We start from the raw sequence: 15,997 nt of genomic DNA on the forward strand, positions 1-15,997 counted from the left end.
ACGATAGAGATGGCTCATGCCTAGCTTCCTCCACTGGACGGCACGTCCCTCCTTCTGTGCTTTGGGGCCCCCAGGTCCCGCTTCTCACACCCTCCCAGATTTCCAGGTTGAGGTGTACCTTTGAGAGAGTCCTTCTTGGCCCTAGCTGTCTCCACGAGCCCCTCTTTAAGGTTCTGTTCCCCAGATCTCTGGATTTCCGGGGGACTGGCCAGACTGTTTTGTCCCCAGCCTGCCTGTAGGATGAGACTGCAGCTCCCAGAAGGAGAGTTTTCTGTAAGTGGTTACAACCAAGGGCAATTTGGGTGGGATAGCCTCATGGTTAATGATGTCCCGCAATGACCTCATGCATATTCGTGAGGCCCATAAAATTCGATCATGTGTGTAGTAATGGGGTCTTGCGGGGGCTGGGGACAGGGACAGGAATGTTAATGAACAGAGGAGAAAGTGCTCCTGGATATTCAGCTACAAAGAAGTGGACAGATTTCAGCTGAATAATGAAAGACTAAGAGACTAAGAATTTTCTCATGTGAAGGGAAGCGTAGGAGAATCGAAACTAGCTCTCTGAAACACATTATTTGATCGTTCCTGATTTTTAAATTATATTTTCCCATTCTGGAACTTTTGGAAGAAGTCAAAAAAAAAAAAAAAAAACCCCACTCTCTTGCTAGCTTTCAGGACTGACACCACAGAGACCTACCAAATAATACAGTTGATTCCCCAATAGGACTTCTGGGTTTTACAGATGTGGAAACTGAGGCACAGATGGGCTTAGGAACCTGCCACATTGATAGGAAGAGCGGGACTTGAAGCAGCGCATCTGGGGTCTCATTTTATTGTCAATTTGGCGCCCTGTTCTCATTTCACAGGCTTGGGTGTTTTCAGAATAAGAGGCTTTGAGGTTCCCGTTTTCTCACATGGCAGCCCCCTGTCCACCGTCTGCTCGACCTCCGTCTCTGGCTCTGCCTTTACTTCTTCCTCTGAACCTTAGTAAGTCACTCTCTTTGTCAGTCTCGGCTGCACCGTCTTTCTTCTGCTCTCCCCCTTTCTCTCTCTGCCCGCGTCTCCTTTTCCCTCCTCTTTCTGTCTCTTTCTCTATTTCTGGCTTTGGATCCATCTCCCCTCTGTCTCCTGACTTTAAAATATCTATTTTTTCAAAAATATGTATATTTCAAATATATAGATATGTATGTATACATATATGTATTTCTCTCTTTTCTCGCCACTCTTGGCATTTGGCCAGTCTACGGCCTCGTTCAGTATCTTTCCTGGAATCTGCAAACGCTGGTTTGATCAATGATCTTTGTGATCACCTAGGCTGTTTCACTTTCCATGTGTATAAAATACATTTTACTATGCATGACATCAGCACTGCCAGAAAGGCATGTTGTTAAATTCACTTTTAATATATTAATACTCTTAAATATGAGTGTGCATTCTAGACTTGCCTGGCAAGTGAAACTGCCCGTGTATTTTAAACATAGAAATGATGTCACTGAGACTATACGTCTCATGAGTTAATACAAAAGCAAAATGCAACAATAATCAGTGCTATTGTGAAGACCATCACTTTCATACGAAGAAAAATCAGTTATTAAGCGGGGGAGGGTGTAGCTCAGTGGTAGAGCACATGCTTAGCGTGCATGAGGTCCTGGGTTCAACCCCCAGTACCTTCATTAAATAAATAAATAAATATCCTAATTACCTCTTCTCCACCCCCCTGAAAAAATGCCTATTATGGAGGAGCAGCAGAAGTCATGCAGTTGGGTTGTCAGGGAGGGGACTGTTTCCTTCTCTGTTCCTCTTGAGTTCTTGCAGCTGGACTCATCAACACAGGACAAATGGAAGAAAAAGAGACAGATTTTCATTGTGCTCATGGGGGTCTCATAGAAACGGGACCTAAGGAGTAGCCAAAGTAGGCAGCTTTTATATCTTTTAAGTAAAGGAACAATTGATTTGTGAGGAATTGACGGGACAAAGAAACCTAGGTTTTGGGTGCTGGATTTGTGGAGAATCTAAACAGAGTTTGGGCTGGGGACAGTAAATTAAAGAAGTAACAAGGTTTATTTTATGCAGGCTTCTTGGCTCTGAATTCACCACCTTTGATCATAAGGGTGTCCTTCCACCTCCAGATGCAGAGGGTGCACATTTCACAAGAGAGGTTTAATTTCCTGCTTTCGGGGGGACAGAGGAGGGTAAGAGTTTCTTTCTTACATCAGTTGTTTCTCAAGCAACTTCCATTCAAAACAATCAATGTTCCTTTGTGGCATATTTAGTGGGCAGCCCACTCTGATCTGATAGCTGTTGATACTTTGATGGTTGTCATTTGGGGTCAGGACTTCCTTCTGCCATTTTTGTCCTCAAAGGAAATTTTCATCTTACTGATAAAAATAACAGAGACAAAATGGTAGACATGCTTTCAACTTTTAAGAATATTAATTAAGAAGACAGGAGGAAAAAAATACAGGAGGGTGTGTCTCAGAATTCATAGTTCATTTCCTTTTCAGAGTTGCAAAATCTGAGTGACCATAAATGGTGCATTGCTTGTTCCCAGACCTGCACAGTCACCTGCAGCTCATTAGGTAAATCACCAAGGGCCACCAGAGAACACTGGTCCACACTGATCGTTCCCAGAGCTTACGCAGAGATGCTTGGGTGGGGGAAGCAAACCGGCTTCTCCAGGCAGCCCCCTGGAACCCTCCAGGGGATTGTTCGGCCCTGGGCTTTCAAAGATCCATAAGGTCCAAGACATGGTTGAATCTCTGACTGTTCCTGTGATTCTTGAGGATTGTTGTCATAGAAACCACCAGGAATTTCTCATCATGGCTCTAATCCTTGTCTTCTTGATTGCCAGTTAATTATTTCCTTTTATGTATTTCATCCTATGCAAGGGGGGTGGTCTAGCTTTGGGGCAGAGAGAGAGAGAAAAAGGATAAAGACAAGGAGGAGGATGAAAAGGTGGTGGGGGAAGGGGGCATTAGAAGTAGGAAGGGGAGGGACTAAGGAGGTGACTGGGGCCAATGGAAGAACAGGAGAGGGAGGAGAAGGAACTAGGGAGAAGGAGGAGAGAGGAGGAGACAGGAGGAGAGAGGAGGAGACAGGAGGAGACAGTGGTTGTGGCTATAAAATCCTGAGGATGAGCTGGTGGACCAGCAGTCCCTGGAGGAAGGAGGATGGTGCTGCCCATGGTGCTTCTGTTGGTTTGGGTCTGCTGGCTTCACAACGTGGCTGGTCTCCAACTTGGAGGTGAGGAGCAGTGTGACAGCGGCTGGGGTTGGACATTTAAAAACCGAGTCTTTGTACATCTCCTGCCATATGTGATCAAAGCTGAGATGCCATGGAGGGTAAAGGCCATCCTTATTTCATGGACCCTCAGAAAGAAAAACACACTCGTGTTTTTGAGGTATTTCCATTCAAGAGACACGATCCACTGACAGCCTTCTTAAAACAAAGAAGTAGATTCGACAAATAAAAACATAAGGACGGGAATGTACATTAGGAAATTTTATTGGCCAGAGTCGTGTTACTTGATCACCACGTGTCTTCTTCTGCACTAATATATTCTAAATGCCATCTGTTCCCCTCTCTCCTTCCCCAACGCGTCCCACCTCCCTCCAGGTAGAGGTGTCTCCTGGCTCCATCTGTGACCTCCCGCAAGGCTCTGAGCCTCAGGGTCTTGCTCTGAGTTTTCTTCATCCATTCATCCATCCAATGACATTTAGGCTGTTTCCATGTCTTGGCGATTGTGATCAATGCTGCAGTGAACACGGGAGTGCAGCTATGTCTTCAAGATCTTGGTTTCAATTCTTTCAGATAAATGCCCGCAAGTAGAGTTGCTGGATCCTATGGTAATTCTATTTTTAATATTTGGAGCAACTTCTATACTGTTTTCCACAGCGGCTGCATCATTTTACATTCCCGCCACAAACATTCCGTAATTCCTAATATTATGATTCGGTCAGGTTTTCTTTTAAAAACGTTTAAAATTCTTTGTGTCAGGGAAACATTCCCATGTCCTCCAAAGAATTGCTAATGCCCTCCCCTCTGTGAGTGGCAGAAAAAATTTCTAGAGACATTTCTCAGTTTGCTCACTAGAAATGTTTGAGTGAGACTTGCAGTGGAATTTTATCGCACAGGTGATATTGTATTACTTTTGCGTTGTGTTAATTTTGCTTTCTTTTTTAAGGCTGAACATTCCATCATAGGTATATACCATATTTTGTTTATCCAATTATTCATCAGTGGATATTTGGGTTGTTTCCACCTTTTGGCTATTGTGAATAATGCTGCTGTGAACATGAGTGTGCAAATACCTGTTTGACTTACTGATTTTAGTTTTCTTGGGAACATACCCAGGAGAAGACATTATCAGGATTTTTTTAAATCTCAGCTGGTAATTCTAATATGTAGCAAAGTTTGTGAACCACTGCTCTCGTCCATCATGGATATTTATTAATATGAATATTAATATGACTCAGGAAAAAGTTTTAATTTCCAGCCACCTTGGCAGCCAGAAGGATTCAGCTGAAACATAACCTTGTGGGATGAGAAAAGCAAAACAAAAAACACGAGCAAATAAGTAAACAGTCATTAAATAAACAAAAAGTACAATTTTGATGCATCGCCTTCAAAATGTTATTGTTCTTACTCAAATAGAATTTGGTAAAGTATTTTATTTCATTTTAAAGCTTAATCTAGTGAAATAAATATTTGCTTAAAATTGTGTCTTTCAGATGAATTTCCACCAACTGTTGGTGAGTTGATCAAAACTGTTTTTAAATTTTGCAATAAAATGTAAAGCCATTGAATATCATGCTTTTTTTCCTGGTAAGAAATCATATTTTTCATGAAACCACAATTTTATGTCCTTGTATATAAGATAAGCACATTCCATGTTTAAAGAAAAGTTAAGGAAAAGAAGAAAGAAATCATAATGTGATTTTATTTTTGCAAAAATAGAGCCTTCTAGAACATAATGAAATGGAAAATTTCTTTTGTCACCTAGAGATGAAGTGCAAATGTTTCCATATCTATTCATGTGCTCATCTTTGTTAATTCCTCATATTAAAAAGCTATATTTTATTTTTAAATTTCCTTAGTGATTGATATTTTTCAATTTATCTGTTTTTTTTTGTTTTGCTTTGTTTTTACTGTTATTAACCATGCCAAAATGAGCATTCTTAACCTGCATGTCATTCCAACTAAAACCAGGAAAGCACAGAGGTTTCTATTGTAACCAGTACTAATTACCATTATTGGGAGGGGATGGTTCTAACATATGTGATATTTCCAAAAGGAAATAATATATAAGGAAAAAATTATTTTATGATTGTATACTTGAAATCCCTAGGAAAACTCGTTTTCGTTTCAGTAAGAGAATCTGGCTATAAGGCTGGATCTAAGCTAGACATACAAGAGTCAGCAGTTTTTCTCTGTACTGGTAAGAACCAACTAGACATTTATAGAAAAGGAAATCATTCTATTTTACATCAACGCCAAAAAAAATGCTTCGGAGTTAAATCAGCAGGAAGTATGCAGGACTTCTATAAAGTGAATAATAAAGTCCTGTTGAAGAATATAAAACAAGTTTTTTTTTTTAAAAAGGCTCATGCCCTGGTCTTGGTTGGAAGACATGAGAATAGTGAAATAAATGTCAGCTTCAAATTTTATTTTTCAGAAACTATCACTCACCTTCCAGAAGTCAAAGGTAAGTTGATCAGAAAACTTTCACTATTAAAACATACTTTCTTTTAATTTTGTAAAAATAGAGAGATCTGTGGGGGGTTTTTTTCTGGTTAAAAAAAATCTTTTTTCTTTTCTCATAAAATGTAACATAAGTATCTTGTAAACAGAGAAAGAAAAATGAGAAAGAGAAATCACTCTGAACTTTCACTGGCACTGTATGTTTCTAGTCTTTAATTTCTGCCGATCTAATAGAGAATACCTGATTTTAAAATTCATATAGAAAAACTCATATAGAAAAAACGCCCAATAGTGATGAGGAATATTATGAGCAAAAATAGTGCCGGGGTGAAGAAACAACTTGTATTATCAGATATTTAAACAAACCACAAATATAGCAATATAAGTAGCATGGTGTCAGCCTAGAAAGAATCAAAGAAGAAAAGAAGAAAAAAGAAGAAATACTCTTTTTGTTGCTTGCTGCCCCCAGACCCTGTTCATTTGACCCCCATCTACCCCACGTCTCCAGTAATTTCAAAACACTTGATAGGAAATATAGACTGGATCCCAGGATGGATTCGAATCTAATACATGGTTTCAAATGTGTGCATGTTTAGAGGTACAAGCGGTTTATTTTACTGTCAATTTGTCTTATTGAATGTCTACTTGGAAGACAACAAAGTCGCACTCTCATCTTGTATTATGTACCAAAATAAATTTCTATTGAATCAAATTTCAAATGTAAAAGAAACAAAATCATTTAACGTAAGAAGAAAGTGGAGGAAAATATAGGTGTGTCTTGAGAACCAGGTCTTTTAAAGCATGACAGAAATCATCTGCTAGAGAAGTCAGCCTTTTAAAAGGGTATAGAAATGCTTCATGCCGGTGGAAATTCAGGTAAAAGAGGGCACTGGTGGGAAGCATGAATTACTATTATCCTTTGAGAGACCAATATCCATAGATGTTAAAAATTCAATGCACTTTAACCTAAAAACCTTACTTTGGAGAGTCTACGCTATAGAAACAAATGCTTTGATGCATAAGGCTTTACGTACATGGAATGCTTGCTGCGTCTTATTTATAGAGGGAAAAAAATCTGAATTCGGAATATATTGAGTAAATTGGGGCACCATCCATATCATAAATTATGAGTTAACAGTGGAAAGAGGTAAGAGCTACAGAAGTTAAAAGGATAAATGTTAAAGGATTTCTATGATGTGTTAAGTTAGAAAGTCAAGTTATGGAGATAAAGTATGATTCATTTCAGGAGGGAGCAAAAATCTGTGTGTGTGCCTGTGTGTGTGTGTATAATATATAAATAATTTCTGTCAATGTGAAAAGATACAAATCAGGCTATATACATTGTGTGTTTGTGTGTGTGTGTATAATATATAAATAATTTCTGTCAATGTGAAAAGATACAAATCAGGCTATATACATTGTGTGTTTGTGTGTGTGTGTTTGTGTGTGTGTGTATGTGTGTAAATGCCCATGATGGTGGGAGGGGATGAAGAAAAGAGATAGGGGAAGGCAGAAATCATTTAATAGATGCCCGCATTTATGTTTCTAAGCTTAGAATAGATTTCTAGAACTGGGGCCAACTGCTAAGCAAAATTTCAAGACTGTTTATACCATGGGAAAAGGTGGGACAGAAATACTAGTATAAAACAAAACAATTTTATCAGTAGAGGTCCAACAGCCCTGCTATTGTGTGACTCAATAGAGTTCAATAGAACTAGGTCCTGGCTTTGATTTCAGAGTGCAAACACCTGTAGCAGCAAAGTAGCTTTGTAACATCTCAACTAACTCCCCCAGAGAGGGACGAAGAATTTTTGTTCTCTCTAGATGGCAAGTGTTTCTTTCCATTCCACCACAGAGATGGAATCTTCTATGACTGTGTCAAGTTCAAGTCAAAACACAAGTGGTGCTCCTTGAATGAAACGTATCAAGGATACTGGAAATATTGTTCTGAAGAAGGTGAGTGTCTTGCCTCTGAACACAAGGTCTTGGGGACTGAGGGTCTGTGAGATTGCAAGAGGGTTCTGAAAAGGGAATCCAAAGTCTATTAAATTGTGAAAATAAAGTATGCACAGTTCTCTGACAGTACGAAAACCACATTATGAGAGCTCCAACCACATTATCATGAAAGGCAACCTTTCATCAGAACCTCAATCCCTCACCAATACTATTTCATATGCTTTTGCTGGACTAGAGCAGAGCAGACGGAGTGGGGTGTGTGTGTGTGTGTGTGTGTTTGACAAAGAGGAGGTACCAAATAGAAAGAGTTCTTATTTTGATTGCTTTTCCCTTTTCTATAGACTTTGCAAAATGTGTGTTTCCCTTCTGGTACAGACACCTGATATACTGGGAATGTACTGATGATGGGGATGCGTTTGGGAAAACATGGTGTTCACTGACCCAGAATTATAACAAGGATAAGATTTGGAAATACTGTGACTGATGGTGAGATTAACTGGGGGAGGGGATGAAGAGGTTTAATCATTCTCGTGGGAAAGAATCTACGGTTTTTGTTGGACAAGGAGGTAGGACCCTCACAAAAAAGGCTTTGTTTTTCTGAGGTATGAGTTGAAGGTGATCTGACTGTAAATAAGTTGGGGTTTTGATGACAGACTATGAGGTTTTGATTTGGAAACCTACACGCTAGTCTCAGCGCTTTTACTTGCTGATTGTGTAAAATTAGCCCCTTAAAAAAAATGTATGAATTTTAGGTGATAATGATGTGTCCATGTAGGTTCAGAAATCATAACAAATGTTGGGGGATGTCGATCATGGGGAAGGCTGTGCATGTGTCAGGGAATCTGTCTATCTTCTGCTCAATTTTGCTATGAACCTAAAACTGCCCTCAAAAAAGAAAGTCTGTTAAAATGCATTACCATAAGTCATTTTTGGGGAGTTCAAGATTTGCAGACACACTACTATATATAAAATAGATAAACAACAAGTTTCTACTGTCTAGCACAGGGAATAATATTCAATATCTTGTAGTAACCTATAATGAAAAAGAATGTGAAAAGGAATGTGTATATGGATGACTGAAACATTATGCCGTCCACCAGAAATTGATACCACATTGTAAACTGACCAGACTTCAATTTTTTTTTTTTAAGTCACGTTTTAAAAAACAAAAAAGTGAGTGACAACTGAGGTGGGACCTGAGGCAGGATCATAGGTGTTGATGAGATGATGTGTTAGAGTGAACAGTCTGTTTTATGGCTGACCCAAGCTGCACTGTACATCTGCTTTAGGTGTCAAAGAAAAGAACACATTTCAAAATCAAAATGGAGTGACTATGGTTCAGGCATCCAAATAGAGCCAGGTGGTCCTTGTGGATGTGGTTTCTGAGACGTTCCTCCATCACTGAGAACTTGACTTTTCACACTCGAGGATACCACCCATCATTCGCAAAACAATACCTGCCAGCAGCTGGCAGCTGTAACCTGATGGTCTCGAGGTCTTCCCTGGTTACTCTGCAACCATTGTGGACCCTAACCAAGCCTTGCGTAACAAGCACCCTTACTTCTTGCCAGCTCCAGTCCTAATTCTCGACAAACTTACATAATTTTGTGGCTTTGGCCTATATAGGCTTCTCCCATTTGTAGTCTAGGAGAACACAATTCAAGTGTTTCTGGAATCTGTGTCTCCCAGGTTATAGTTCTTAGTCTGTCTTAAATAAAACTCTTTTCTATTCCTGTTACTGATTGTTTATTATTTTTATTGACACCCCTCATAGGGAAAATAGGTATTTTCAAATACAAAGCAACAGTCCTTGATGAATTTTCAGGTCCTTAGCTGTTCAGATACTTCCTTTTCTGTTTGCTCTTTGCGAGTTTGTTAGGAGACATTTTTGGGATAAGCCTATGGAGAGTGTTTATTTGTTTTGCTTTTTTCCATTACTATGTAAAGATTCAGGTCCTAAGAAAAGATCAAAACCCTTCCATAAATGCAATTTGCCTCCAAGGGTCAAATGAAAACTAGTTGTCAAAGCTGTGAAGTATGCTTTCAAATCTGTTTCTATAACATGTGAACAATATTCAACAGCCGCCCCCCTACCCCCCATGCCAAGTCAGCTTTTCATCTACCATTTATTTTATACTGGCCTAACTGAACTATAGAATTTCAGATATTAGTGGGATGGGAAATGCCGTAAGTCTTACTGAAACATTAAATTGCAAAATGCCGTATAATAAATGTTTGAGTTCTTCTTGCAGGTTTTAAAATTATAAAGTTTCAAAAGAAAATAGAAACAAAAGTAGCAATCTAAAAAAAAAAAAAATGGACATAAGAGCTCACAGAACTCAGTATCAAAAAACAAACAACCTGATTCAAAAATGGGCAGAAGACCTGAACAGACATTTTTCCAAAGAAGACATACAGATGGCCAACGTGCACAATATCATTAACCATCAGGGAAATGCAAATCACAACCACAATGAAATATCACCTCACACCTGTCAGAATGGCTATTACCAGAGACAAGAAATAGCAAGTGTTGATGAGGATGTAGAGAAAAAGAAACTCTCATGTTTTGTTGGTGGGAATGTAAATTGCTGCAGCTACTATGAAAAACAGTACGGTGGTGCTTCAGAAACATAAAAATAGAGCTACCAGTTGATCCAGCAATCCCACTTCTGAGCATTTATTCAAATGAAATGAAAAGATTAATTCTAAAAGAGATATGCACTCCTATGTTCATTGCAGTATTAGTTACAGTACCTAAGATATGAAAGCAACCTAAGTGCCCATCAATAGATGAACAGATAAAGAAGTGGCAGATAGATAAATAGAAAGACAGACAAACAGATAGACAGATAGAAAATAGACAGATATAGAGATATTAGCATTGGGAGGGAGGACACAAACAAATGAGATCTTGCCGTTTGCAACAACATGGATGGACCGAGAGGGTGCTATGCTACATGAAATAAGTCAGAGAAAAACAAATACTATATGATATCATTTATAAGTGGAATTTAAAAAGTAAAACAAATGAACAAACAAAACAGAAACAGAGATACAGAGAACAAACTGGTCATTGCCAGAGCAGAGTGGGTGGTAGGGGAACGAATGAAATAGCGAAAGGGGATTAAGAGGTACAAATTTCCAGCTATAAAATAAGTAAGTCATGGGGACATAACGTACAAGTAGGGAACATAGTCAATAATACTGTAACAACTTTGTATGGTGACGCATAGTAACTGGTCTTATTGTGGTGATCATTTCATAATGTATAAAAATATTGAATCACTATGCTGTACACCTGAAATGAACATAGTATTGTATGTTAATTACAACTCAATAAAAAATTTAAAATGTACAGTTTGAATACATCTTTTGGATCTAAACAAGAGGTTCTAGTGAAAAAACAGAATTCTCTTTAATTTGACATATGAGTTATAACTGGTAAATGCAGGGACCTTTGTCTCATTCATCGCTGTGTCCTCAGCATTGAGAGAAAGACACTGGTTTAAAGAGGAAGCATAATAAATATTTGTAGACTGAATCTCTCAGAATCCTAGCAGCTGGGAGTCCAGAGTGCAGTGTTCAGGAGCATGACTCTCTCACTCCCACTGGCCATCCGCTAGGTCGTTTCTGGTGGCCATGGAGTGTGGTGGAAGTCCTGTGACTGCTTCTTCTGGGGGAGCTGCCCTTTACCCACTCATGTGTTTCTGGTGGGATTTCCAATATGGCACCACACCTCTATGAGTGCAGTGATAAGAATATCATCCAAGTGTACCTTGATTCTTTCCCAGAAATGTGACTTTTGAGTAAGTAGAAACGCCCCAAGAGGAGTGAGGAACTTCCTTGGTCACCTTATGTAGAAGCTGGAAAGAGATGGTCCAGGACCTCCTTCAGGTCTTATCTTCACGTTGCTGGGTTGTTCAGCTCTCTTTTTGAATTCTATGAGCCACCCAGAGCCTTCTAATAAATGCTGGGGCTCTTCATTGGTTTGTTTGATGCCTACATTGGTCAAAGTTGACCGTTGGCTGTAGCTAAAAAACCCCGAGTCAGATGTTAATTCCACAGAATCAGGACAGACAACAGATCCTTAGGGAAATGTGATGGATTTGTGAGTGGCGATCAAGACGTAAGGGGACAAAAGATGGTGAAACCCCTAATCATGTTTTATTTTTAAATTTTTTTACTTAAAAAAATTTTATTGAAGTATAGTTGATTTATAATGTTAAGTTTCTAGTGTGCAACACGGTGATTCAGTTATACATATACATTCTTTTCTTTTTCATTATAGGCTATTACAAGCTATTGAATATAGTTCCCTGTGCTATACAGTAGGACTTTGTTGTTTATCTATTTTATATATAGTAGTTTGTATCTGCTAATCTCAAACTCCTAATTTATCCCTCTCCCCACCTTCCCCTTGGTAACTGTAAGTTTGTTTTCTATGTCTGTGAGTCAGTTTCTGTTTCGTAAATAAGTTCATTTGTACCATTTTTTAGATTCCACGAATAAGTGATATCATATGATATTTGTCTTTCTCCATCTGACTTACTTCACTTAGTATGATAATATCTAGGTCCATCCATCTTGCTGAAAATGGCTATTTCATTTTTTATGGCTAAGTAGTATTCCACTGTGTGTGTATGTGTGTGTGTTTGTGTGTGTGTGTGGAGGAGGAGGAGTATCCCATTGTGTGGGATATTTTTTATCCAATCATCTGTCAGTGGACATTCAGGTTGCTTCCATGTCTTGGCTATTGTAAGTAGTGCTACTGTGAACATTGGGGTGCATGTATCTTTTCGAATTAGAGTTTCCTCCAGATATATGCCCAGGAGTAGATCGCTGGGTCATATGGCAAGTCCTTTTTTTAGCTTTTTAAGGAATTTCCATACAGTTTTCCATAATGGCTGTACCAAACTACATTCCTACCAACAGTATAGAAGGGTTCCTTTTTCTCCAGACCCTCTCCAGCATTTATTATTTGTAAACCTCTTGATGATGGCCATTCTGACTGGTGTGAGTTGATACCCCATTGTAGTTTTAATTTGCATTTCTCTGATAATTAGCTATATTAAGCACTTTTTCATGTGCCTATTGGCCATCTGTATGTCTTCTTTGGAAAAATGTCTATTTAGGTTTTCTGCCCATTTTTTTTTTTTTTTTTTGCTTCTAATCACGTTTTATAATGAATTTTAGCATCAGCCCATGCAGAGGTGAAACAGATAAGATGATGATGAATTGGACCATCGGAAATGCTGTTGTGTAGGTAAAACATGGCTAGATGTTAGCAGTTTCCTGTATTTCAACCCAGTATCGTCCCAAAGCCCGTGTCCCACTGAGAGGGAGTACCCGGGCCAGGTCATTCCTTCTAAAGATATTGGATAAAATCAGGAAATAGATGTTCAAATTAAAATTTTGCTTCAGGGTCTACAATCAAAATAAGATTTTTGTGTGTGACTGTGCTGAAATAATTTCACACCCTATTGGCCATATGGCTAAACTGGCACCAAAAAAAATTCACTCAGAAATAGATACTTGAATATGTGAGTTCCTAAATGTCATGAAGCCAGTCCACTGCTGTTTCTCTTGTAATGAGGATTAGAATTTGACATGTTTGGGAGGACATAAAATTCAGAATCAGATGAGAAAAAATAATACCTGTTAGAATTCCAAGAATTCACTGCCTGCTGTTTCCCATCACTGAGTCATGATTCTGGACTTGGCAAGTCATCTGGAATCACCCAGCTGTTTTTATTTAGTATTTGTGAAAGGCAGTTGGTTGCAGTTTCAATCATTTACTAATAATCGGTTAATGCAAATCTACACCAAAACTACAGGCATTATTCCAAGGTGTGTTTAGGCTTTTATAAGCCTGAAACAGACTATTGCAACATCAAAAGCCTAAACAACTCTTGGGATATATAAAATATCTTAAAACCTCCACCCTCAAACCCATCCATACCAAGTCAGAGAACACTTTGAGCAGTGTTTTTCAAACCGTGGGTCATGATATCAATTTAATGAAGCACTGCCAGCATTGTTTAAATTAAAAATGTGCTGTATAGCACAGGGAGCTATATTCAATGCCCTGTAATAGCGTATAATGAAAAAGAATATGAAAAGGAATATATGTGTGTAAGTGAATCACTATGCTGTACACCAGAAATTAACACCACATTATAAATCAACTATATGTCAATTTTTCTAAAGTTTTTAAAAGTGCTGCAGAATTGGATAGAAAATCACAGAGTGCATCATGTGTTTCCAATGCATTATTTCTAAAACATTTGAGTCCATTTTATAAGTAGATATGAGTGCCTTTATAAGTAAAAACCTATATATGCACCAGATCGTATTTTGAAATATATTCTTAGGGTAGATCATGGCAGGGGGGAGTCTGGAAACACTGTCTTTGTGGACCCCAAAGGCCCATCGTAATCTTTCATGAGGAATGGGCAATCCTCTAAAAAGAATGTTTCTGACTTGTCTTTCTAGTCTGGTGGAAAGGATTGTCTCTGAAATGGGTTTAATTGTCCCAGTGGAGAGCAGCGGGACCCACGGTGACTGAGCCCAGGTGGTGGCAGTTAGTCCTTAAGGCACAAAGGGATCATGGTTCTTGTAACAGGCATCAGGGACTAGTTATTAATTATATCCTAGACCCAGAGAGACATCTGGGGGTGATAAACAAAATATAGGTTTTTCTCAGAAATAAAAACAACTGACTAATCTCCCCATTTGGTCCACGTCAGGTCCCCTGGTGCCCACCCTTCTAATTCTCTTAGCTTTCACACATAAGTGAGGTCATACACTGTTTTTCTCGTGGCTTATTTCACTTAGCATAATGCCCTCCAAGTTCATCCATATTGTCACATATGGCAAGAGTTCCTTCTTTTTGAAGGCAGAATAATATTCCATTAAACATATAACATTTTCTTTATCCATTCACTCATTAATGGAGACTTAGATTGTTTCTGTATCTTGGCTGTTGTGAATTATGCTGCAGTGGACTTGGGGGTACAGCTCTCTCTTCAGGATAGTGACTTTTTTCCCTTTGGATATATACCCAGAAGTAGCATTGCTGGATCACATGGTAGTTCTATTTTTTGTTTTCTCAGGAACCTCTATGCTCTTTTCCACAATGTCTGTACCAGTGGGCAAAGACTTGAATAGACATTTTTCCGAAGAAGACTTACAAACGGCCAACAGGTATATGAAAAGGTACTCAACATCACTAATCATCAGGGAAATTCAGATCAGTTCCACAGTTATCATCTCACACCTGCTAGGATGGCTGTCATCAAAAAGTCAAAAGGTAGGTGTTGGCTGGGATGTGGAGGAAGGGGAACCCTCCCATGTTCTCCTTGAGGAATCCACTAGGGGTCAGGCTTGAGCTCATCACTGTTCAAGCTCCATGGGAAAGATGAAGTTCTGCCTCACATCTTAACCTGGACGCTTGGAGTAAAGTGTAATTTGGGGAACTTAGCAGGCCCTGTCCAACGGGGTCATGCAGCATGGTGGCTTAGAACGCTCTGGAATCAGACAGCATGGGATTTGAAGCCCCCTCCACATTTTACCAGTTGTAACACTTCAGACAAGTTGTTCACCTTTTTTAGGTCTTGGTCTCTCCATCCACAAACTGGGTTCATTGCTTACCTTATAGAAGTTTTGTTTGGATTATATAAGGATAATTGTAAATAATCATTTTATTAGTAGTAGTATTGTATTCAGAGTTGTCACAGCAGTAGTAATGATTAAAAGAAAACACTGAATGCTCACTCTGCGCTAGGGATTGCTTTAACGGCTTTGCACACAATGACCCATTTCCTGCAGCAATCTTAGGAATCAAGCACTATTGTTAACTCCACCTTTTTTGTCAGTAAAATGAGGCACAAAGCAGTTGGGGTCACACAGCTAGTAAGTGGAAGAGCCAGGAATGGAATCCGGGCACTGTGACAACAGGAGCAGGATTCTTGACATTAGTAATTATTTACGACGATGACTTTGCTCATGAGCAGAAGTGGAACTCAGACCTAGATTTATCTGACTTGAGGATTCACAGTATTTTCCATCAAACCAAATAGCCTCTATAAAACATATATATATATAACATAAAATATAAATAATATTATATATATAAATATTTTTTCACACTGTGCTCCACACAGAGTGAACATGAGGACTTGTGGCCTGGTAACAACTATCCCATCTGGCCCACACACAAGGCATTCTTTGCCTTTAGCAATGTACCCAAGAGGGGAACTGGACATTTTAGGTATTACTGTCAACAGTGCCTAAAATTGGCTCTCAGCTCTTCAGAAACTAGAACCAGAATTCCTAGTTT

The 15,997-nt window shown here is 38.9% G+C and overlaps 1 protein-coding gene across 1 annotated transcript; it reads left to right on the forward strand.

Annotated features, from left to right (window-relative positions):
- The first annotated feature begins 3,334 nt into the window (after nt 1–3,334).
- On the forward strand, nt 3,335–8,140 carry LOC105062736 (binder of sperm protein homolog 1). The gene is made up of 4 exons (XM_010947099.1): nt 3,335–3,341; nt 5,675–5,704; nt 7,525–7,656; nt 7,998–8,140. The coding sequence occupies exons 1-4, from the start codon at nt 3,335–3,337 to the stop codon at nt 8,138–8,140; spliced, it is 312 nt and encodes a 103-aa protein (XP_010945401.1).
- Nucleotides 8,141–15,997: the final 7,857 nt, after the last annotated feature.

This window comes from Camelus bactrianus, chromosome 9 (genome assembly GCF_048773025.1).
Source record: "Camelus bactrianus isolate YW-2024 breed Bactrian camel chromosome 9, ASM4877302v1, whole genome shotgun sequence".
Lineage (NCBI taxonomy): Eukaryota > Metazoa > Chordata > Mammalia > Artiodactyla > Camelidae > Camelus > Camelus bactrianus.

Excerpts from the sequence above, each read along its gene's own strand:
- LOC105062736 (XM_010947099.1), top strand. Across the intron at positions 5,705-7,524 it reads TCACCTTCCAGAAGTCAAAG|ATGGCAAGTGTTTCTTTCCA; the intron begins GTAAGTTGATCA and ends TGTTCTCTCTAG. Across the intron at positions 7,657-7,997 it reads GAAATATTGTTCTGAAGAAG|ACTTTGCAAAATGTGTGTTT; the intron begins GTGAGTGTCTTG and ends CCTTTTCTATAG.